The sequence below is a fragment of the Salvia splendens genome, chromosome 18 (assembly GCF_004379255.2).
Source record: "Salvia splendens isolate huo1 chromosome 18, SspV2, whole genome shotgun sequence".
Classification (NCBI taxonomy): Eukaryota; Viridiplantae; Streptophyta; class Magnoliopsida; order Lamiales; family Lamiaceae; genus Salvia; species Salvia splendens.
The window spans coordinates 6,823,418-6,845,046 of record NC_056049.1 but is presented as its reverse complement, the minus strand read 5'-3'; the positions used below and the strand labels follow the sequence as shown (position 1 = coordinate 6,845,046).

Below are 21,629 nucleotides of genomic sequence, written 5' to 3'. Positions count from 1 at the left end.
AACCACAATTGTTCTTCAACGTGATAATCGAGGGTGAAGGAACATACACCTCCAAACGGGCAATGCCTCGAGCTCCTCGACTCGCCAGTGAAAATCCATCTCGAAGTGCATCTATGACATTCTGAGATTACCAATTGGGATGTTCATCAATAAGTGACTAAAACGTCAAAGCCCAACTCTAAAAAGATTTAATTGAAGAAATCACGGAGCACTTTGATCTCCTCGAACCTCGATGAATTATTAGCATATTCTAACTTACACAATTATTTTAATTACGGTCATGTAATTTTTTTTTATTTACATTATATTATATTTTTAAAATTTTGATGGATTTTTATTTATATTTTTTTTCAACTTCTTAAATTTTAAATGAATGAGTATTAATTAGTTATTATACAAAGTATAATAATAAAACGCTAACAAAATGAACAATATAATATAAATGTCATTGTTAATGCAAATGAAGTGATGCGTTAGTGATTGAGGCACGGACGTTTAGAGCATCAGCAATGGAGGCGTCAAAACCGCGACGCCGATTTTTCGCCGACGCCGGTTCTGACGCCGAACCATTGCGACCGGTGTCGGCGAAATCGGCGTCAATTTCGGCGTACACATGCCGATTCGTGTGGTGATGCCGGTTCTAACGCCGATCCTCACTGCGCCATTGTAGGCCCCGGATCGGCGTCAGAATTTAATTTTTTTTTTTCGAAAACACTATATATACGCGCTTTGGACGTCATTTTCATTCGCACCACTTGTTTTAACGAGTACTCTCTCTATCTTTCTTTCTGTACAAGATTAATTTAAGAAATTAGTGATGCCGGTGGTAGTGGTGGTGGTAGTGATGGAGATGCTGATGAGTACGAGCGTATGCTGAACGAAGAGCTAGATGCCTATACGAGTCGTGAGGATTGGAAGGCATTAGTTTTTATTTAAATTTATGTAGTTTTTTTAAATGTATTTTTTTTAAATTATTGTACTTTTTAAAATTTTAATAGTATTATTCAATTTTCCTGTATTTATCTCGTAAATTAAATTCCGTATGTTGCTACAATTGTAAATTAAATTTATATAATTGTTATTAGTGATGTGGATAGGCTATGTGAGGACTATTTGATGTCCAGTTGCATGTCCAGATGATGTGGCAGGAGGATTTTAGTGCTGGATGATGTGGCAGTGGGAAGGCTATGTGAGGGCTATGGGAGGTCCTAGACCATTGTGGATGCTCTTAAAATTCGTCTAAATAGTAGTACTCCCTTTGTCTATTTGGACCTTATATTCTTCTCCCTCCCTCTGTCCCACTCAAAATATCCATATTTTTAAGTGACACGGGATTTTAGGAGGAGTTGTTAGGTTAAGTAAGTAGAAAAAAAATGTAGTTGAATAGTTTAATAAAAAGATATGAGAGATGAATTTATTTTCAAATATAGAAAATAAACATCTTTAGTGAAACCAATTAAAAAAGAAAGGTGATCATCTTGAGGACATCCACTACGCTGTCTCTATACCGTTCCTTAAACCGTCCCTTAAATACTATTTGACCACTATTTGAGGGCCCCACTATCCTTTTTTCCTCCATCCCATAACTAAGGGACGGAACCTGCAACGCTCCGTCCCTTAACCGCCCATTATTCCGTCCCTTAATTACTATTCATTCAATTTCATTTTTTATTTTTTTTCCCAACCCAATTCAATTAAAACAAACACACTTTATTAAAAACACACTTTATTAAAAAACACACAACATAATTTAAAATACAAATTTAAAGAAAAATAAAAAAACTACTCCGCTTGCTAATCATCCTCCGAAGGCGGTCGAGGTTGAGGGGGAGTCGGAAGGCCAAGTTGTGCTGCCATATACACAATTCCGTTCCACCAGGCCGTGAATTGGGCGTACGAGAAGCGGGAAGTGTCCGCCATTGTGGCGGTCATGTACGCCACCATAAGTGTGTCCGAGCCTCCCCGCGAGCCCGATCCCGAGGCCGGCCGGCTTGATTCGCCTCGGCCCTTCCTTGCTCTAGCCGCTTTCGCCGCCTTCGTCCCTTGCGGCCGACGGCGCCCACTCGCGGATCCTCCAGCATCGCGGACCGAACCCGCAAACTCCTGAGATTCAGCCTCAGGTTGGCTGATGCCCTCAGCGGTGTCACCACCAGACGAGTATTGGCCACTCGCCGTATGCTTCGTGCACTTCGAGATTGAGCCCGAGCTGGAGCGAAAACCGCCGGCCCACCGTTCCTCGTCCTTGACGGCCTGCCAAACATCAACAAATCTGAATTGATTACGTTCGTCCTGGTAGTAGGCGCGCAAAGCGCACGTCAAAATATCGGTTGTCGTTGCGCCGCTTTGGTAGCGCGCCTCTACGGCCGAGTAGATGCCGCAGAATATTTTGACCTGTCGGTCGAATCGGTCAAAGTGAGAGCGGAGCATTTTAAATTTGCGCTTGCGGGAGCCTTTCGGCTTTATCTGGTGGTAGACCTCGCAGACCTTTTCCCAGAAACACTTCCGAGATTGTTGATTCCCGACGATGGGATCATACGAGACAGTGATCCAGGCGTTGTACACCGCCAGCGTCCTCGCCCGCCTGGGGTTGTACACCGCCTCGGCCACCTCCACTGCCTCGGCCTACTCCCGACGTGGGATCAACGGGAAAATCCTCCCGGATCTGGGATAATCCCCGCGAATACCGCGGGGCGGAGGGACGGACATATGCATCAAGGTCAAAATTAGGTGGTTGGTACCCCCCTGGCGTCGCCGAACCCTGGGTCCCCGGTGTTGACGAACCGGAACCCCCCAATGTGTTGATCATGGTCTCCCAATCGCCGAACGCGTCGAGATCCCACCCGCCGGAGCCGGAACTGCCGTAGTTGCCGTCGCCGGACATCTTGAGTTGTTATATGAAAATTTGAGAGAAAATTTAAATGATAGGAAGAATAGATGTGTAGTTGTGTGTGAAATCAGGATGAGTTTAGGAGTATTTATAGAGTAAAAAAATTAATTAAAAAAAATTTAAAAAAAATAAAAAAATGATATTATTACCGTTACAAATTTTTTTTCTTTTATTTTTTATTTTTTAAAAAAATTCGATTTTTTTTTTAAAAAATATTTATTGCGTCAGCACGTGACGACGCCCACTCGCGGGCCGGCGAGTGAGCGTCACGCACGGCGCTGGGTCGCGCCACGTCGCTTAGGCGCGTGGCGAGACAGCCCGTCTCTTGGCTCGACGGGACGCGACGCGGGACGGCGCGGGACGGGACGGTGAGCTGCAACGCGTCGCGCCGGGGTCCCGTCTCTCCGTGACGGGGACGCGAGATGCCGGCGAGACGCGTAGTGGATGGTCTGAGTGAGATGGAGGTAGTACTTATTTATTTTGTTAATATTAATTTAAAACTAATATAGATTACAAGTTATACTCATATTCTACTAAATTTTTTATTAATTTTTCTTAATACTTCATCCGTCACATTCAAGATGTCCACATTCTTGAATGACACGAGATTTTAGGTGGAGTAGTTGAGTGTGATAAAATAGAGTGAATAAAGTGATTGAATATTTATATGAGGAGAGATGAATTTATTAACAAAAATAGAAAGTGGGTATCTCGAATGGACAAATTGAAAAAGAAAGATGGATATCTTGAATACTCCCTCTGTCCCGCTTTAGCAGTCTCAGTTACTTTTTTGCACCTGTTTTTAAAAATGAGAATAAATAGTTGAAGTGGAGAAATGGTAAAGTAAGAGAGAATAATGTAGATAATGGTAAAGTAAGAGAGATATTAATGTAGATAAGTATTATCTACATTAGTCTCTCTTATTTTAGCATTTCTCTACTTTAACTATTTATTATTATTTTTATAAAACGAGTGCGTAAAAATAATCGGGATTGCTAAAGCGGGACGGAAGGAGTATTATTTTTTAAAATTCGTGACTAGTAAGACTCAGACTCCTAAGAGCATCCTCAGTGGTGCTCGCTGGGACGGAGGCCGTCCGTGCCGCTGGCGCGGCAACGCGCTGTCCGCCGCTGTGCTCTCGCCGCTAGCACTGCGCTGCTCGATGCATTGAGCTCGTCCATGCCGCTGAGCAGGCGACGTGGCGCGTTTCTATTCACCAACGGATTATCCGTTGAATTTTTTTTTAAAAATCGAAATAATACCAAAAATTAAAAATATATATATTTTCATATTCCAAAAAATATAGCCGTTTTATTACCGTTGTTTTGAAATTTTTTTATTTTTAATAATTTTTTAAAATCCCAAAATCATCTATAAATACACACATTAATCATCCATTTTTCACATCAAATTATCTCTCATTCATATTTTTTCATACAACTCATCTACAACTTCGTCTCTCACTCAAACCCTCTCTAAAAAATTCAAAAATGGATTTCACCGATATCATTGCGGAAGCGGAGCGTGAAGAACAAGAATACTATGAACAATATCGTGCCGCCTATGAAGCCTATGTCGCCACCACTACCCTCGCCCCTCATCCTCGACCAACTAGATCAATTCGCCGCAACATCCCTCGTGACCGGGAGGGACCCAACGAAAGGCTCGTTGCCAACTATTTTTCCGACCAACCGCGGTTTCCGGAAGATTACTTTTGGCGCCATTTTCGCATGTCAAAACGGTTGTTTATACGTATTGTCAACACATTATCCGCCCGTGTTGAATACTTTCAATCACGTAGAGACACAACCGGTGCGCAAAGTCTCTCGACGTTGTAGAAGTGTACTTGTGCCATCCGACAACTTGCTATTGGGCAAACAGCTGGCCTCTTCGACGAGTACTTGCATGTGGGTGAGTCAAATGGAATCCTATACCTCAAAATTTTTTGCGACGTCGTTCGTTTTGCTTTCGGTGAGGAATTCCTTCGGGCACCCACCACCGAAGATTGTCAATGGTTGCTTCATCTTCACGAAACAGTCCACGGTTTTCCTGGTATGCTTGGCAGCATTGACTGCATGCATTGGAAGTGGAAGAATTGTCCGACTGCTTGGAGTGGGCAATACTTAAGCGGCCACAAAGGCGGCGGCCCAACGCTTATCCTTGAAGCGGCCGCCGACTACTGCCTATGGATTTGGCATGCATATTTCGGTGTTGTCGGATCCAACAACGTCTTGAACGTGCTCTATTCTTCACCACTCTTCAATGATGTTTTGAATGGTGTAGCACTGGCGATCGACTTCACCGTCAACGGAAATGCATACCACATGGGTTACTATCTCGCCGATGGTTTCTACCCAAGGTGGTCGACTTTCGTGAAGACGTTCAGCAATCCGCAAGACCCGAGACAGGTTCTTTTTGCGCAGCGTCAAGAGTCTGCTCGGAAAGATGTCGAAAGAGCTTTTGGGGTCCTTCAAGCTCGATTCAACATTGTGAAGGCCCTGTCTCGGATGTGGTACGTTAAGAATATCGCCGACATCATGTACATATGTATTATCTTGCACAACATGATTATGGCTGACGAAGGACCGAGGGCGGCTAACTTTTACGACGAGGATGAAGCCGGAAGCTCAACCGCGAGGTCTCCCCCACGCCGAGGTGTGCATACGACGGTGGGCGAAAGGATCGAAACAAGACACACAATGCGCGATACCAGAACCCACATTGAGCTACAAGAAGACCTAATCAAACACATTTGGGCGAAATTCGGCCACAAGTAGTGAGTTTTTTTTAATTTTATGAATTTAATTATGTAATTTTAATTTTTTAGGATTTTAATTATGTAATTTTTAATTTTTAGGATTTTAATTATGTAAATTTTAATTTTTTATAATTTGTAATAGTATTCCGGTATTTTTAATGCATTTTAATATTGTGGAAATATTTTTATTTAAATTGAATAATAGAATGGTAGGATCTTGAGCATGTCCTTACGGAAGAGTATGAATGTGGGTGTTGTGCTTTTGGAGAAGAGCATGAAATAAAAAATTAATAAAAGCGGGTTCGGGCTCACATTCATGCTCTTGCCAAAGAGCATGGATGTGAATGCTCTAATGTGATATGTAAGAAAATATCGTTAAGTGGAGTACACAATAATAATGCAAGTGTACCTATAATGTAGTAGAAATTTTGATTTACACAATAATAATGCAAGTGTACCTATAATGCAGTAGAATTTTTGATGTCATGTCAGTGTCAAGAAAATCAGATCATCCACAATCGTGCTCTTGCCAACGAGCATGGTTGTGGGCCCGACCCCACTTTTTCTGCCTGTTCTTAGGGAATAGCACAACACCCACAGGCGTGCTCTTCCGCAAGGACAAGCACAAGAGTCCCACCATTCTATTATTCAATTTAAATAAAAACATTTCCATAATATTAAAATTCATTAAAAAAACTGAAATAATATTACAAATTACAAATAAAATAAAAATTACATAATTAAAATCCTAAAAAAATAAAAATTACATAATTAAAATCCTAAAAATTAAAAAGTACATAATTATACTCCTACAAATTAAAAATTACATAATTAAACTCCTACAAATTAAAAATTACATAATTAAACTCCTAAAAATTAAAAATTACCCCGTGGAAGACTATTCATCCGGCGGCACTACCCCCAATTGTTTTTTGGAGACCCAATATCATGGCCTCATGCGATCGAAGTTGCGCGGGGGTCATATGGGCCAAAATCACCCACAACGAGTTGGTGGGGGGTGGAGGTGGCGCATAGGGAACGGGAAAGGGAGCGGGTTCGGGAACATCGCCGGATGGAGTCGCGGCGCGGCGGCGGTTGGCCGCCGCCTTCTTCCTTCCTTGCGGTCGGCGTTGGGAACCGCTCAGGCCGGCGTCGGGGCTACCCAAGTTAGCTCCGACAAGTTGGCTTAAGTTGGCTAGCCACGTCTTCGGAGCCGGCGTCGGATAGGGATACCGTCCTTGACCGTTTGGAGGAGCCGCTAGAGGAGGATGTTACGCCTCCCCTATACTTCGGATGCGACCGCGTCTCCTGCAAAATGTTGATGTACTTGAATGGCTTGTAGTTCATGGATTGGTAGGTCGACAAGGCGGAACTGATGATGTTGATCTCGCTCCGGCCGCTCCCTGCCAACCGCTCTTCCTGGAGGTAATACCCCTGGAACTTTTGGATTTCTTCGTTGGCTCTGTATATGGCGTTGCGCACCATACTCTCGTTGCGCTCGATTGTTCCCGCCGGCCGGTTTTCATTGTACCGGCGACAGATGAGGCATCAATAATGATCGCCGGATTGGTTTGTGCCAACCTCCGGATCTTCGGAGATTGACAAGAACGCCTTGAACAATTGCTCCATCTCCGCCGGAGTGTACGGTGTGCGGACACCGCGAGTAGGAGGAATCAGAGTTTGGGAGGGGGCGCTCGACCTCGCTCTAGGCTTGGGTGTCCACCCGTATAGCCCTTCGGGGGCATCTTGGTCGTCGATCGGGTAAGGCCGGTAGCCACCCGAAACTCCCGAACTTTGGGTTTGAGGAGGGGCCGAATATTCCGTTTTCGGACTAGGAAACGGTTGTGAACCGAACCAATCGGGGTTCCAACCGTGGGAGCCCGGGGGGTGATCGCCGTGGCCGGACATTGTTATGTTGTAGGAGTGGAAGAAGATTGAGAATGGAAATGAGAGAATGTAGATGAAAATGGAAATGAGAGAATGTAGATGAGAATTGTGTAGTGTGGTGTGAATTTTTTGGTGTGAAAGTGAGGGTATTTATAGATGAAAATGTGTATTTTTGGGGGAAAAAATGAAAAAAAAATTAAAAGTTGGTAGAAAACGGACATAATTTTTTTGGGAAGTGGAAAATTTTTTTTAATCAGTTTTTTAATTAAAACCAATTTTTAACGGCATAACCATTGGCCAATCAGCGCCTGTCACGTCACCTGCTCGCTGGCACAGACGTGCTTGATGCATCGAGCAGCGCCGTGCCAGCGGCGCGAGCGCAGCAGCTGACGAGGTCTCCGTGCCGCTGGCACGGACAGACGGACGCCGTCCTGCTTGCCGTTATGGATCCTCTCAGTAATGAAGTCTGCATCCCATTCATGGTCCAACTCAAACACAATCTTAGATTTTGTTAATAACAAATACACCTAATATTGATTTGAGAACTAAACAAAAATTTAAATATACTAAATTTTAATGTAAAATTTCAACAAATTTAAATATTGAGACACCACGGCACCAAGTTAGGATTACTTCTACGCGAACCCTGCTGGATTTGAACCCCAGCCCTACATTACCATTTTTTATTTTGTTTGGTTTCTTTTCATTTTTTGGTACTTTTAATTTTTGTTTTCTCTTTTTGTTAAAATGTTAAAGTAGCATTTAACTTTTATTTGTTTTGATTTAAATTATATCTATTTTCATTTTGCTATATCATTTTTTTCTACTTTTTAAAATATTATATTCAAAATTTATTAGTTTATAAAATTAATCAAAATGTTACTCCCTCCATCCCACAATAAGAGTCATATTTGATGTGGTCACGAATTTTAAGAAATGTATTCCCTCCGTCCGTGAATAGGAGTCTCGTTTTTCTATTTTAGTCCGTCCGCGAATAGGAGTCTCGGTTCACTTTTACCATAAATGGTATTAGTGTCCCACATTTGACTAACACCTTCCACTCACATTTCATTTTAAAACTAAGAGTAAAGGTCAAAACTGGTCCTGAACATATGACCATTTTACGATTTTGGTCCTAGACTTTATCTTTTGAATTTTTGCATCCCGAACATTTCAACTCGGATCACAATTGATCCTCCGTTTACAATTCTGTTAATTTTATAACGGCCAACGGGTTTAACCCAATTTTGATCGATTAAAGCTTTTAATTATGATTTTTAACTCACTAATTATATCATTAATTATTATTCTAATTTATTTCTCCTAATAAAACAAAACAAATATATTAACAATAAATATACTAAAAACAAATGAAATTAAAATAACAAAATGAAGTTAAAACAATTCTCTAACACTTAGCCAAAAACGAATCGTCTTCTGCCTCTCCCATCTCTCCCTCCCGCGACGAATCACCCTCCATCTCCCTCCCATCACTTCGATCGCCGGCAGATCCCATCTACCATCTAGTCAACACACCCAAACTCAATTTAATCAATTTGTATAACAATAAATTTAATCTATCAATCTCAATTTGCAAAGCCACCACCAACACACCAAAACCCAATTTATTAACATCAAACTACAATTTTTGAGAGCCAACAACCCAAATACCGGACAATTTGTGTCGACGGAACCCAATTATTGATAAGGGCACTGACCCTAATTTTCGTAGTCGGAGGTTTGAAGGACGACAACTTCAGAGTTTTTTTCTTCGGCGATGGCAGCTGTGCTGTTTGGGGGAGGTGGGATTCGTTTCACGAAGGAGATGGGCGATCGAAGTGAGGGGGAGGGAGATGGAGGGTGATTCGTCGCGGGAAGGAGATGGGAGAGGGAGAAGACGATTCGTTTTTGGCTAAGTGTTAGAGAATTTGTTTTAATTTCATTTTATTATTTTAATTTCATTTGTTTTTAGTATATTTATTGTTAATATATTTATTTTGTTTTATTAGGAGTATTCAATTAGAATAATAATTAATGATATAATTAGTGAGTTAAAAATCATAATTAAGAGCTTTAATCGGTCAAAATTGGGTTAAAGTCATTGACCGTTATAAAATTAACGGAATTGTAAACGGATGACCAATTGTGATCCGGGTTGAAATGTTCGGGATGCAGAAATTCAAAAGATAAAGTCTAGGACCAAAATCGTAAAATTACCATATGTTCAGGACCAGTTTTAACCTTTACTCTAAAACTAATATATATATAAGTAGCCCGTATTTCACTAACTTTTTTCCATCCACTTTTCTTAACATTTCCTAAAAACCGTGTCGCAAAGAAATGAGACTCCTAATGATGGACGGTGAGAGTAAAAAATAATAGGTTAAAAAAGTTTGTGGAACATGATGTCCATTTTTTCGTATTGATTTTATAATTAAAAGTGAGTGAAGCAAATTAGTGGAACGTGAGACTCTAAAAAGAAAAGTAATTAAAATACTACTCCATCCGTCCGCGAATAGGAGTCCCGTTTTTCCATTTTAATCTGTCCGCGAATAAGAGTACCGGTTAACTTTTACCATAAATGGTAATAGGGTTCCACCTTCCATTAACTCATTTTAGTCGCATTTCATTTAAAATTAATATATACACTAATACAAGTAGGACTCCTATTCCACTAACTTTTTTTCCACCAACTTTTCTTAATATTTCTTAAAACCCGTGTCGCTAAGAAATGAGACTTTTAATAAGGAACGAGACAATTTTCAAAATCAGGAAGTGAACTGATAGTTAATAAAATAAAAGGAGGAAGTAGTATAGTTAATATAATTGACACCATTTTTTTGGGGGGTAAATATCATTATCAGAAATACTGTATTATGAAACCAGACTTCTAAGGATTTAGAGAACAAAAGAAATTGGAACAGAACTAAAAAAATCTTTAATATAGACAAATCTCCTCCACACCTCACTCTGGCTCTTCCTTCTCTCCCCATTAAACTAGTCCCAATTGGAACTCTCTCTCTCTCTCTCTCTCTCTCAAAAGAGGAAAGAATCCTCTACTTCTCCGCCGGGGCGATGGAGGATCAGCTGCGGCTGTTCGTGGAAGAGACTTCGTGGTACAACGACATCGTTCTCGGGGCGGTGCTGCCGGAGAAGTGGTGGACCCCACTCCCTCACTTCTACAGAGGCTGGCTACGGAACTACATTGGCGGCACCTTGATCTACATAGTCTCCGGAATCTTATGGTGTTTCTACATCTACTACTTAAAGCGCAATGTCTATCTTCCTAAAGGTGACCTTCTCTCTCTTTTCCTGCTGTTCGATGAATGAGGATCAGCCGCATTCTCGAGATCTGATCGTGTATCCGCTTTCTAATCTGATGTCAATTTTTGTTTGCACTCAATTTTGATTTGAGCATCTGCCTAATGCGTGTTGAGTGCGGATTAGTTAGAAAAATTGGATTCTATGATTTTGGGGAAGTAAATGATTAATGTCTGACGTAGTATTTTCATATGTGCCAAATTTGGATCGATTCGGAATCTGTTATGGTGATGCAGTTTGTGACTGGGTTTGTTTGTTTGTCTCATTGGAAGCCTTTTAAAGAGATTTGACTGTTGCAAATTTTGTTCGGTGTATTTGCTGTTTTAAGCTCTCTCTCATCTGCTAGTGGCTAGTATTTTAGATTATTCTTTTTAAATTTTTTGGTCAAAATCATTAGCTGATAGTACTTGATTTTAAGGCTATGTTTTGTTCATCTTTACTATTTTATTTATGCAATTGAGCAGGTGGAAACTAGATTTATAAAGCCTAAATCTGTGTTTGTTGTTCTCCTTTAACGATTTTAGCTGAATGAAGCATTTAAATATCAGTTTAGTTTGGCAGGATATGTTACATTGATGATCTGTTTGATTTCAGATGCCATTCCTACTAGAAAAGCCATGCTTTTGCAGATAAAGGTTGCAATGAAAGCTATGCCATGGTACTGTGCTCTTCCAACAATCTCTGAATACATGATTGAACATGGATGGACTAAATGCTTTCCAAGAATAAGCGATGTTGGGTTCGCTGAATACCTCTGCTATATTTGTGTCTATCTTATAATTGTGGAATTTGGAATATACTGGATGCATAGAGAGCTGCATGACATAAAGCCTCTCTATAAGTATCTCCACGCCACACATCACATATATAACAAGCAAAATACACTCTCCCCATTTGCTGGTAATTTCTTGTTCTATCTCATATCTACACATGATAATTTACTCCGTTCCATTGCTTAACCATTTCAAGGAGTGTTCACTGCAACCAGTAGACACTTCCTTTTGAAAGTAGCCAAGTTGCAGCAAGGTTGGATACTTCTAACATGGAAACCTTCAAATTTTGTGGCCTTGAAGAAGAATTATTTCTGAAATCCTCTACTTTGTGTTTTGCGTTAGCTTGTGCTTTTGCTTTTGTGTGAAGAGTAAACCATGCAATTGGTAAAAATCAGCACTAGAATGATGTTTATACAGAGAGGAAAAGTACCCTTACAGTAGTTCTTTTAAAAGGAAGTATTTCTTTCATTGTCACCTTAGAATTGTGTGTGAACTTTCCTGTTACATCAATACTCTAGATTTTGTAATTGACAGACTTGGAACTGCATATGACTTAATACCCCCCCGCACCCGCTCGATGGTTACATCAATGCATTCCTTGGCACAGTTGCCTTGTAAAAAAATAAGGCTTTTCAGGCTATGTATTACATTTACTTTGAACTAGTCAAGATCTTGAGAAACTCGGGCTCCTTGGTAATTATCCATTTTGTGAAAGTAACTATTCTTATGTTATCTCAATATCCTTTGCAACTAGTTTTCTTCTACTTTCCACTCTACACCTTGCACAACATTCTGTGGCCTGTTAAGATGCCCGCATGTGCTAAATCCAACACCTTTTGATCTGTCAGATCTGGCCTTTAGTCTCTCCATAACTGAAAAAAAGAATCAGCATTTATAGCAATACAATGATGAATAAATAAATGTGTTGAAACTTTTAACATTTTATGTGTTTAAAATTTATTTTCTTTGTACTCATGTCATGAATATTTCAGTGTACGTGTTCTATTTAATTTCAATTTGTTATTCACATAATCTAATAGATGCAAGGTCTTTGTAAACTAGTACTCTCTCCGTCTCTGAAAATTTGTCACATTTCATTTTCTGCACTCATTTTTGAAAAATGATAATAAATAGTTAAAGTGAAGAAAGAGTAAAATAAGAGGGAGAATAATGTAGATAATGAAATGTGACAAATTTTCAAGGACGGAGGGAGTACTATACATTCTTTATTCTGCTTGATAGTACTCTATTTAATTTCAATGTGTTATTCATGTAATCAAATAGATGCAAGGTCATTGTAAACTAGTATACATTCTTTTTTCTGCTTGCTGAAATTTGTGCATCACATTTATAATATGATCTTGTTTTGTTTCTTGTGGATAATTATAACGCTGTACATTGAAAATTATGACTGTGCTAAGTATTTAGACGGTTCTTTTTGAATTAGGTCTGGCCTTCCACCCAGTTGATGGTATACTGCAGGCAGTGCCCCATGTGGTAGCTCTCTTCCTGGTGCCAATGCATTTAACGTCGCACATAGCCCTTCTGTTCATAGAGGCTCTGTGGACTGCTAATATTCACGACTGCATACACGGACAAATATGGCCAGTAATGGGCGCTGGCTACCACACGATTCACCACACCACGTATCGCCATAACTATGGCCACTACACAATATGGATGGACTGGATGTTCGGAACCCTACGTGATCCACTGGAAGATGACGCCAAGAAGATATAATGCGCGTTGCTGTTATTAGGGTCCTAGTATTAATTCTTCTTTCCTTTTGATGATTCATCAGGAAAGAAAAACTATCTTTTGCATGCTTCAGATGTACATTTTGTCAATTACTGGTTTGTTTTTCTTTGAAAATTCGTTCTAGAGTAGGGAAATGAGACCTTTTATTTGCATTTGCTTTGTTTCTATCATTCCAGACACCTTTTATTCTCATTTTTTCCCTCTCTCAAAACAATGGAACGTGGCTAAAGGTGATAGTTGTAATAAGCAATTAAACATTTGGATCCCGGCTGTAGTATATGGTTGGAGATCTGATTTGCAATACAAATATTGTTTGTGGCAGATGAAGCTTACATATTTGAGGAAGCTTGCTCGCCTTCCCAACTCTTTCTAGGTTGTTACCTTTTTCTCTTGTTTTAGAATATTGTTCTGAACTCCAATCAATAGTACTATGTTTGTGTTTGGGGTTGAAATCATCATATCAGATCAGATAAGCTGGTTAGTAAGTATTCCTTCTAGTTCATAATATATAACTTACTGGGGTGGTGATTTTATGATAGATTGATAGTGTTAAAGCAGTTTTCTTATTTGCATAAATGATGAAGTTTGTTTATGACTTTACATTGCAAATTCATAGTAATGATGGAACTTGATATTCAACCTTTGTTTTACCAAAAAACTTGTATACAATAGGTTAATGAGAAACACTCCCAACAGCACATCTTCTTCCCTCTCCCCCACAATTGCATCTGCTCCTTCTTCATCCCTTGCCGCTGTCTACTCCCTCCTGCACAACCGTCGCCTCTCCCTCTTGCACTCTGCTGCCGCCACTCAAATTTACGTGCGCTCACGGGAGTGTGCCTCTAGGTTGGTAATGGTTTATTAAACCATATGGAGCAGCATATGTTTCTACAATTACAGGAAGAGGAAGTGAACATGAGAACTGTGGTTTCGGGGAAGAGAGCAAAAATGGCATTGGGGGAATCTGTATAGACTTCAGATTCCCTTGCAACATATCCACTACTTTATTCATCGAAGGCCTATCTAATGGAGCTGTCTGAGTGCACCAAAAACCTACCATTAACATTTTCCTCACAACTTCTTCCTCCTCTTCTGTCATGAGATCATGAATCTTTTCATTTTGCATTACCACATTCTCATAAATTTCTTCAAGGAAATAATGTTCACTTGATTGAGACGACTTAGTCTCAACATTAGTCCCTGTTTCCGCCATTCGAAGAAGCATAATACCATAGCTGTACACATCTGATTTGTGCGAAACTATGCCGAAATTTCTTGAGAACACTTCAGGAGCAATGTACCCTATAGGTCCTCTTGTTCCAAGCATAGATATTATGCTCTGCTTCTTCACACACAATTTAGCAAGCTCGAAATCCGATATCTTTGGGCAAAAGTCTTCATCCAAAAGAATATTCTGAGGCTTGATATCAAAATGAACAATCCTGGTGTTGCAGCCTCTGTGCAGGTACTCAAGACCTTGGGCAACCCCAACTGCAATCTCGTACATTTTCCTCCACCCCAATGAGCAATTTGGATCCGCAGATCGGCTCTTGTGGATGAACTTGTCTAAGGATTTGTTGGGCATAAATTCATAGACTAGAGCCTTATTGTTTCTCTCATAGCAAAATCCCAAGAGATTGACAATGTTGACATGGGAGGTTCTACTGATGCTGGCGACCTCGTTAACAAATTCTTCCGCATTGTCATGAGTTTTCTTTAAGACCTTCACTGCCACAAGCTGACCATCAGGTAACTTTCCTTTGTACACAACACCATAGCCTCCTTGGCCTAGTTTCTCTGTGAGGGATTTTGTTATTCTTTTGATTTCATTGTAGCTATATCTTTTTGGAGCCAGATATCCATGGTTGAGTACGAATTTGTCGATACTCTGTTTGTTTTCCTTTCCATGATTGCACCATCCACGCTGTCTTCTAACGTAGTAGATAATGCTGGATATAAGTAGACCAAGTATACCAAGCGATACTCCTGCCGAGTGGTACAAATAGTATAGGTTGCAGAATTTTAACCAAATAGATACTGGAAAAAACAAACAATTAGGTAGACTAGGGCTGGGAACCGAACCGAACCGAAAAGTCGGTTAACCGACTCTCCAATTTTCTGAAAACGAAGAACTGGAACCGGAACCGGAACCGAGAAGGAATCGGTTTGGTTCGGTTAGGAACCGATTTTACATGGTTTGGTTCGGTTCTAACCGATAGGAACCGAATTGGAAAAAAAATAAACAAGTTGTTACCGGGATTCGATCCCTAGTCAATGTGTGAGAAAAATGGCCAGCCAACCACTTGCGCTACAATGCTCTTTATTTTTCTTATGTTTGTAGAAATAATTATGTTTATATTTCGTATTATAAATTAAAAAAATAAAAACAACCTATTATAATACGCTACAATGCCGCTGCTGGGAGGATGAGAGCCACCGCTGCTGGCCGGGCTTGCTGCTAGGAGGAAGGTGAAGTGGTCGCTGGTGCTGGGAAGAAGAAGGAGAACCCGCCGCTGGGAAGGGAAGGAGTAGCCGCCGCTGCTGGGAAGGAGTCTACGGCCGGTGGGGAGGAGTCGCTTCGAGGGAAAATAAATAATAGGAATCGGGGAATTTTAATTTCGGTTCCCTCGGTTCTTTCGGGTATAACCGATCGGTTATCGGTTAACCGACTAACCGATCGTGGCTTCAAACGGGAACCGAAACCGAACCGATAACTGAATTTATCGGTTAACCGAGAACCGAATTTTTCAGTTTGGTTATCGGTTAACCGACTAACCGATGACCGAATTCCCGGGCGTAAGGTAGACTGCAGTTTTAGCTACTGAAACATACTTGTATACTATTTGCTTGACATACAGTTCTCGTGAGATTGTTATACACGATTATTAATTCGGTACTTACCTAGTAATGCACGCTTCTGCACATCGGTAAGCCTCTGTCGATGTCCTGTCAATCCTGAAAGAAATCTAGCAGCCTCAGAAATGCATAAATATGGAAAAGAAATTGTGAACTGTGTGATAGTTCATAACTGTCTTGCCTGGATGAATATAGTTGAGGCTGTGCTCTCTCACAAAAGCCATGTCAGTGGCATTTGGAGAAAATCTGCCATAGCTTAGCGGAAGCTTTTGCTTCCGACATTCTCCATCTCGAAACAAGGTTACGATACAGTTGCAGTCTTGTAGACAGCCCTCTTTGCAACTTTCTTCTGTCGTTCCTCTCGAAGCACTGTAGTAATTGTCTTCCCAAGTTACATTCAGAACACTCCTCATCACATAGCTTCTACTTTGATTCGTGTCTCTGCAGTCTACCTTGAAATCGGAGGTGCAGCCAGCGCTCCATTCTCCTTCACGAGCGATATCAAATCCAGGGAGGCATGTGCACTGCGCTCCTCCATCCGTGTTAGTGCAGTAGCTATTAATGCCACACAGGCCCTTCGGTAAACATTTGTCCTCCGTGACTGACCATATTGACTTCCAATTGTCTTCTTTCTCCAGTGATTGATTGTACAGACGAAGAATGCCATCCCAGTCGAGCCTCACGAGATAGATGGCCCCTACTCTAGGGTTCCCTCCCGCGGTTAAACTCTTTTTCCAGACACTTCCGTTGTACAAACAAAGACTGCCATCATTTTCAAGATTCAAGGACACATCGGTGCCCAGTTTAAAATTTTCCGAAATTTTCCAATAATTCAAACCGAATCGAACTGAAATTCAAAGAAAAAAGCAAACCAAGTTTAAAATTTCAATTTGATTTGGATAAAATATTCTGTTTTCAGGTATTTTGCTCACCCATGCTGATATGCTTATGGTATCTTTAATATTTAGGTGCTATTAGTTTGCTAGAGATAAACTTATATCTTAGGGTTTGATTTGGTTTAGAGTCTAATATTTATTTTGTACAGTTTTATAAAGAGGGATTTGTTCCCTAATTTTGCAGTGTTTGTAAATGAAATTTAGTTTAGCTATTTTGATGGTGGTCTTTTCGGAGGATGGCCTCTTAGTCATAGGAGGAATGTTCAATTAATCGTGGACAGAGGGAGAATTATCATGTCTATTGTGCGATATGCTTCGTATGCTATTCGGAACGAGAATGAAGCAATGACATACTATTATTGACACCAACCTTGCAGTTGAGTGGTGTCTCGGCACCTACCAAAGAAGAACAAGGTGTAGGATGTGAATCCAACTCCAATTTTGTACATGTAGAGTTACAAGAAATGAAAGATGAAATTTGTGGTAGTGATGAAGAGAGAAAAAATGGCTTTGGTGGAATCTCTATCGACTCCAGTTTCCCTTCTAACATCTCCACCACCTTGCTCATTGTTGGCCTCTCTATTGGAAATGTTTGAATGCACCAAAATCCCAACATCACCATTCTCCTCACGGTCTCCTCTTCCTCTTCACTCATCCGATCATCCGCTCGCTCGCTCTGCACTAGCACATGCTCGTAAACTCTATCCAAGTTACAGTTTTCGCTCGTACCAGGCGACCCCATCTCCACGTATTTCGACTCCACCATGTGAAGAAGCATGATCCCGTAGCTATACACATCGGACTTGTGGGAAACCATGCCAAAGTTTCTTGAGAATACCTCGGGAGCAATGTAGCCTATGGTCCCCCTCATCCCAAGCATAGATATCGCACTCTGCTTCTTCATGCACAGCTTCGAAAGCCCAAAATCCGATATCTTGGGACAGAAGTCCTTGTCTAGAAGGATATTCTGAGGCTTGATGTCAAAATGCACGATCCTCGTGTTGCAGCCTCTGTGCAGATACTCAAGACCCCTGGCCACCCCGACTGCAACCTCATACAGCTTCTTCCACTCGAGGGAGCATGACTTGTGGATGAACTTGTCTAACGACTTGTTGGGCATGTATTCATACACGAGAGCCCTTTTCTTTTTCTCGAAGCAAAATCCCAAGAGATTGACGATGTTGACATGGGAGGTTCTGCTGATGCTTGCAACTTCGTTGATGAATTCATCCGCGTTATCGTGAGTTTCTTTTAAGACCTTCACCGCAACTAGCTGGCCATCCGGTAGCACTCCCTTGTAAACAATTCCGAATCCTCCTTGGCCTAGTTTGTCTCTGAAGCATTTTGTCATTTTCTTTACTTGTTTGGAGGTGTATCTCTTTGGAGCCAGAGATCCATGCTTGAGGAGAAGTTTGTCGATGTTCTGTCGATTTTCTTTGCACCATCTACGTCGGCTTCTAGTGCAGTAGATGATGACTAATAGCGATACAAGTAGACCAACTGTTCCTAATGATACTACTCCTGCAGGTTGCAAGAAGATTGATAGAAGCTGATAACAAAACCCTAAATAGTTTTACTTAATCTCTAACTAGAATGAGTATTAGGAATAGGTACCTAACACTAGATGCAGATTAGAGTGCCTCCTTTTATGTCGAAAAGGCAGCGGAGATCCTGACAGAAAAATCGAAACGTTAGAAATGCTTCAGGAGCTGTTTAAACGCACGATATGTTGTTACCTGCGGCTGTGGAAGAATTGGCGACTCTAACGAAAGCAACATCCTCAATAACCGTCTGCCATCTCCCGTATCTGAGAGGAAGCTTCTGCTTCCGACATTGTCCATTTCGATACAAGGCCACACGACAGCTGCAGTCCTTCAAACAAGCCTCTTCACAGCCTTGTTCACTGCTCACATCCAAAGCACTGTAGTAATTGTCTTCCCATGTAACGTACTGAATCCTCGTCATCCCAAACTTGCTGCTCTGATCCTTGTCGGAACAGTCCATGACAAGGTTGGAGATGCAGCCGACTCCTGAGCTGATGCGGTCGTACCCAGGGAGGCATCTGCAGTCAGCTGCATCCACATCCTTGTAACCGCAGTAGCTGTTGATCCCGCATAAACCTTTAGGATAGCATTTGTCATCACTTACTGCTCACATTGGCCTCCAGTCATCTTCTGGCTGCCACGAGCGACTATACACACGAAAAATTCCATCAGGATCAATCCTCACTAGATACAGAACCTCAAAAGTAAGATTCCCTCCCGTGGTTATATTCATTACAACAGAAGTTCCATCGAAGAGACAAAGATGACCATCATTTTGAAGAGTCAAGGAGATGTTGTTTCCCCTTCCAGCAGTCCCTGATTCATAGTAAGCGTCTATGGACACGTCTAGGCTGTCTGAATCGTAGAGCACGAGGTTTCCATCAATCTGCATCTTGAGCCTGAACATCCCTTTCCTGAGGTCTGTCTCTGAGGCATGGGATAAGAGCTGAGTGCCCGGTGAGAGGGACTGCCCGGGCACAAGGCAGTCTGTCGGGTGATCAAAGGTCTGCCACGTCACACTGCCATGATAATCGAACAGCACGAAGTTGCCATTGTCGAGCATTGCAGCGCCTCCTATAGGCCGGGAAGAGTTGCCAATCATAACGACTGTTTCACTGCTATCAGTACTTTTTAAAACTAGGCCATCTTCGGTTAGCAGCATGACAGCGTTGTCTGGGACGATTGGATCATCCGTGTTAGCAGTCCACACCACGGTTCTGCTTTTGTCGAAGTAGGAGGTGAAAGAAACGCAGACGGCATAGCCATTTGGTGTGGGGTAGAACCCGAAGGCGAATTTATTAGAATGTGAGAGCCATGTAGAATTGGTGGAAGGTGTTAGAGAAGATGATAGGCTGATAGGGAACTTTGTTACTTCATCTGCATTTGAAGTGATGCCAGAAAAGAAGAGGAGCAACAACACTACAGCAGCAGACATTTTGTGGATACTAAATGAGTATCAGCAAAGAAACATTGGCTTATAATAGATATTCTTGTCTGAAACCACAAAATAAACCTTCACCAATGTTTCTTGAACTTTCAGTTTTTTGACAAAAAAAATAACTTTGGTAATCACAATATTGCATTGTTCCATTTGTCTTAATAGTGTTGAGTTGTATGAGGAAATGGACCAATGTTTTAAGAATGATAATAAGTCAAAATGGTGAAAATAGTTTACAGGTTAGAGCGGGTGTAATTATGCATTAATCATATGCTAATTTACATAGTAAATGATTAAGAGCTCGAAAACATCCCTGTAGCCCGCAGCCGTGATGTCTTTTCTGAGATTGCGGATAGATGGTGTCGTAGAATCTCAAGGCTAAGATCCCGGACGGTGAGAACCATAATCAAAGGCATGCGCAAAAATTTATTTTAGTAAGGGCTATATATTCTAAATTTTGAGTTCGGAATTTTGAGACATGATTTAAGTTAATTTACTCGGAGGTGGGGACTACTAAAGTGTTAAAAGAAGTTCTATTTTTTCATGCATCCCATATTTTCTAATAATGAATGTATCATAATGTGATAGTATTCCTTAGTTACAAACTTTGGATGCATCATCTTCTCGAAACACAGCAATCAAACACAATGTGCATATTCTTATCAACCTAAGAACCTCAGAAACATATTAAGCAGTACCTAATATTGTCGATTAACAGATAGAGAAGAATATTAGTATTAATTTTCATTCTGGATTGGGTTATAGACGAATCTAACGCTCAATTTTTGGAGGGACATAAAATTAAGTTAGAAAAATATGCGGCCGAAAATGATAAAAATTACACATCTGTCATACCTAGTAACATCAGACTAAAGCTCCTCTTAATACGATTAGTGTTAATACTTAACAATTAGTAAATCATTAGATACTTTGGCTATTTTGCATTTTTATAACGAGGGAACACCTTTTTTTATCCACGAACTTTGTCATACTCTCATTTTAGGTCCGTGAATTTTGAAAATATCATTTGAGGTATGTCAACTATGCGTTAATATCGATCGAAGTACTGTTTTTACTATTTCCAAGTTTTTCCTGATGAAAATACCCTCAATACCTTGAAGGTTATATATTTGTAATAAACTTATCACATACTCATATTTTTTATAGTACTCCCTCCGTCCCTAATAATTCGTCACCATTTGACCCGGCAAGGGTTTTAAAAATGTAATAGAAAGTGAGTTGAAAAAGTTAGTGGCACGTGAGTAATACTTTAATATATTAGTTTTATAATAAAATGTGAGTGTGAATGAGTTAGTGGAATGTATGGTCCACTACAAAAAATGGTAAAAATGAAAGGTGACAAATTTTTAGGGACGGATGAAAAAGGAAATAGGTGACAAATTTTTAGGGACGGAAGGAGTATATCTTTACTATACATTTTTCTTAATTTCTAAATTCTAAATATAATTTGACCTTCAATATCATTTAATTCTGTGACGTACAAGAAAAGT

General features: G+C 40.6%; 4 protein-coding genes across 4 annotated transcripts; 1 reads left to right on the top strand and 3 right to left on the bottom strand.

The window, feature by feature from the left end:
* Positions 1-10,466: 10,466 nt before the first annotated feature.
* Positions 10,467-13,705, top strand: LOC121775759 (delta(7)-sterol-C5(6)-desaturase-like). The gene is made up of 3 exons (XM_042172799.1): positions 10,467-10,824; positions 11,448-11,753; positions 13,074-13,705. The coding sequence occupies exons 1-3, from the start codon at positions 10,608-10,610 to the stop codon at positions 13,364-13,366; spliced, it is 816 nt and encodes a 271-aa protein (XP_042028733.1). The 5' UTR covers positions 10,467-10,607; the 3' UTR covers positions 13,367-13,705.
* A 416-nt stretch (positions 13,706-14,121) lies between these two features.
* Positions 14,122-17,176, bottom strand: LOC121776658 (LEAF RUST 10 DISEASE-RESISTANCE LOCUS RECEPTOR-LIKE PROTEIN KINASE-like 2.4). The gene is made up of 4 exons (XM_042173843.1): positions 17,173-17,176; positions 16,422-17,087; positions 16,286-16,339; positions 14,122-15,370 (listed from the first exon to the last, which is right to left on the bottom strand). The coding sequence occupies exons 1-4, from the start codon at positions 17,174-17,176 to the stop codon at positions 14,211-14,213; spliced, it is 1,884 nt and encodes a 627-aa protein (XP_042029777.1). The 3' UTR covers positions 14,122-14,210.
* Positions 17,177-17,458: 282 nt separating this feature from the next.
* LOC121776657 (PR5-like receptor kinase) lies at positions 17,459-18,565 on the bottom strand. The gene has a single exon (XM_042173842.1). The coding sequence runs from the start codon at positions 18,485-18,487 to the stop codon at positions 17,459-17,461; it is 1,029 nt and encodes a 342-aa protein (XP_042029776.1). The 5' UTR covers positions 18,488-18,565.
* A 191-nt stretch (positions 18,566-18,756) lies between these two features.
* Positions 18,757-20,115, bottom strand: LOC121776656 (G-type lectin S-receptor-like serine/threonine-protein kinase LECRK2). Its single transcript, XM_042173841.1, has 3 exons — positions 19,292-20,115; positions 18,904-19,237; positions 18,757-18,807 (listed from the first exon to the last, which is right to left on the bottom strand). The coding sequence occupies exons 1-3, from the start codon at positions 20,113-20,115 to the stop codon at positions 18,757-18,759; spliced, it is 1,209 nt and encodes a 402-aa protein (XP_042029775.1).
* Positions 20,116-21,629: the final 1,514 nt, after the last annotated feature.

What these genes read in the sequence shown, in the direction of transcription:
- LOC121775759 (XM_042172799.1), top strand. Translation starts at nt 10,608, where the DNA reads ATGGAGGATCAGCTGCGGCTGTTCGTGGAAGAGACTTCGTGGTACAAC. An exon ending in CAATGTCTATCTTCCTAAAG is followed by an intron (nt 10,825 to 11,447) that starts GTGACCTTCTCT and finishes GTTTGATTTCAG; the next exon opens with ATGCCATTCCTACTAGAAAA. An exon ending in TACACTCTCCCCATTTGCTG is followed by an intron (nt 11,754 to 13,073) that starts GTAATTTCTTGT and finishes TTTTTGAATTAG; the next exon opens with GTCTGGCCTTCCACCCAGTT.
- LOC121776658 (XM_042173843.1), bottom strand. An exon ending in CCTCAACTATATTCATCCAG is followed by an intron (nt 16,340 to 16,421) that starts GCAAGACAGTTA and finishes GATTTCTTTCAG; the next exon opens with GATTGACAGGACATCGACAG. An exon ending in GCAGAAGCGTGCATTACTAG is followed by an intron (nt 15,371 to 16,285) that starts GTAAGTACCGAA and finishes ACCACTCGGCAG; the next exon opens with GAGTATCGCTTGGTATACTT.
- LOC121776657 (XM_042173842.1), bottom strand. Translation starts at nt 18,487, where the DNA reads ATGACAAAATGCTTCAGAGACAAACTAGGCCAAGGAGGATTCGGAATT.
- LOC121776656 (XM_042173841.1), bottom strand. Translation starts at nt 20,115, where the DNA reads ATGTCTGCTGCTGTAGTGTTGTTGCTCCTCTTCTTTTCTGGCATCACT. An exon ending in GAAGATGACTGGAGGCCAAT is followed by an intron (nt 19,238 to 19,291) that starts GTGAGCAGTAAG and finishes CGGGATCAACAG; the next exon opens with CTACTGCGGTTACAAGGATG. An exon ending in TTATTGAGGATGTTGCTTTC is followed by an intron (nt 18,808 to 18,903) that starts GTTAGAGTCGCC and finishes TTTTTCTGTCAG; the next exon opens with GATCTCCGCTGCCTTTTCGA.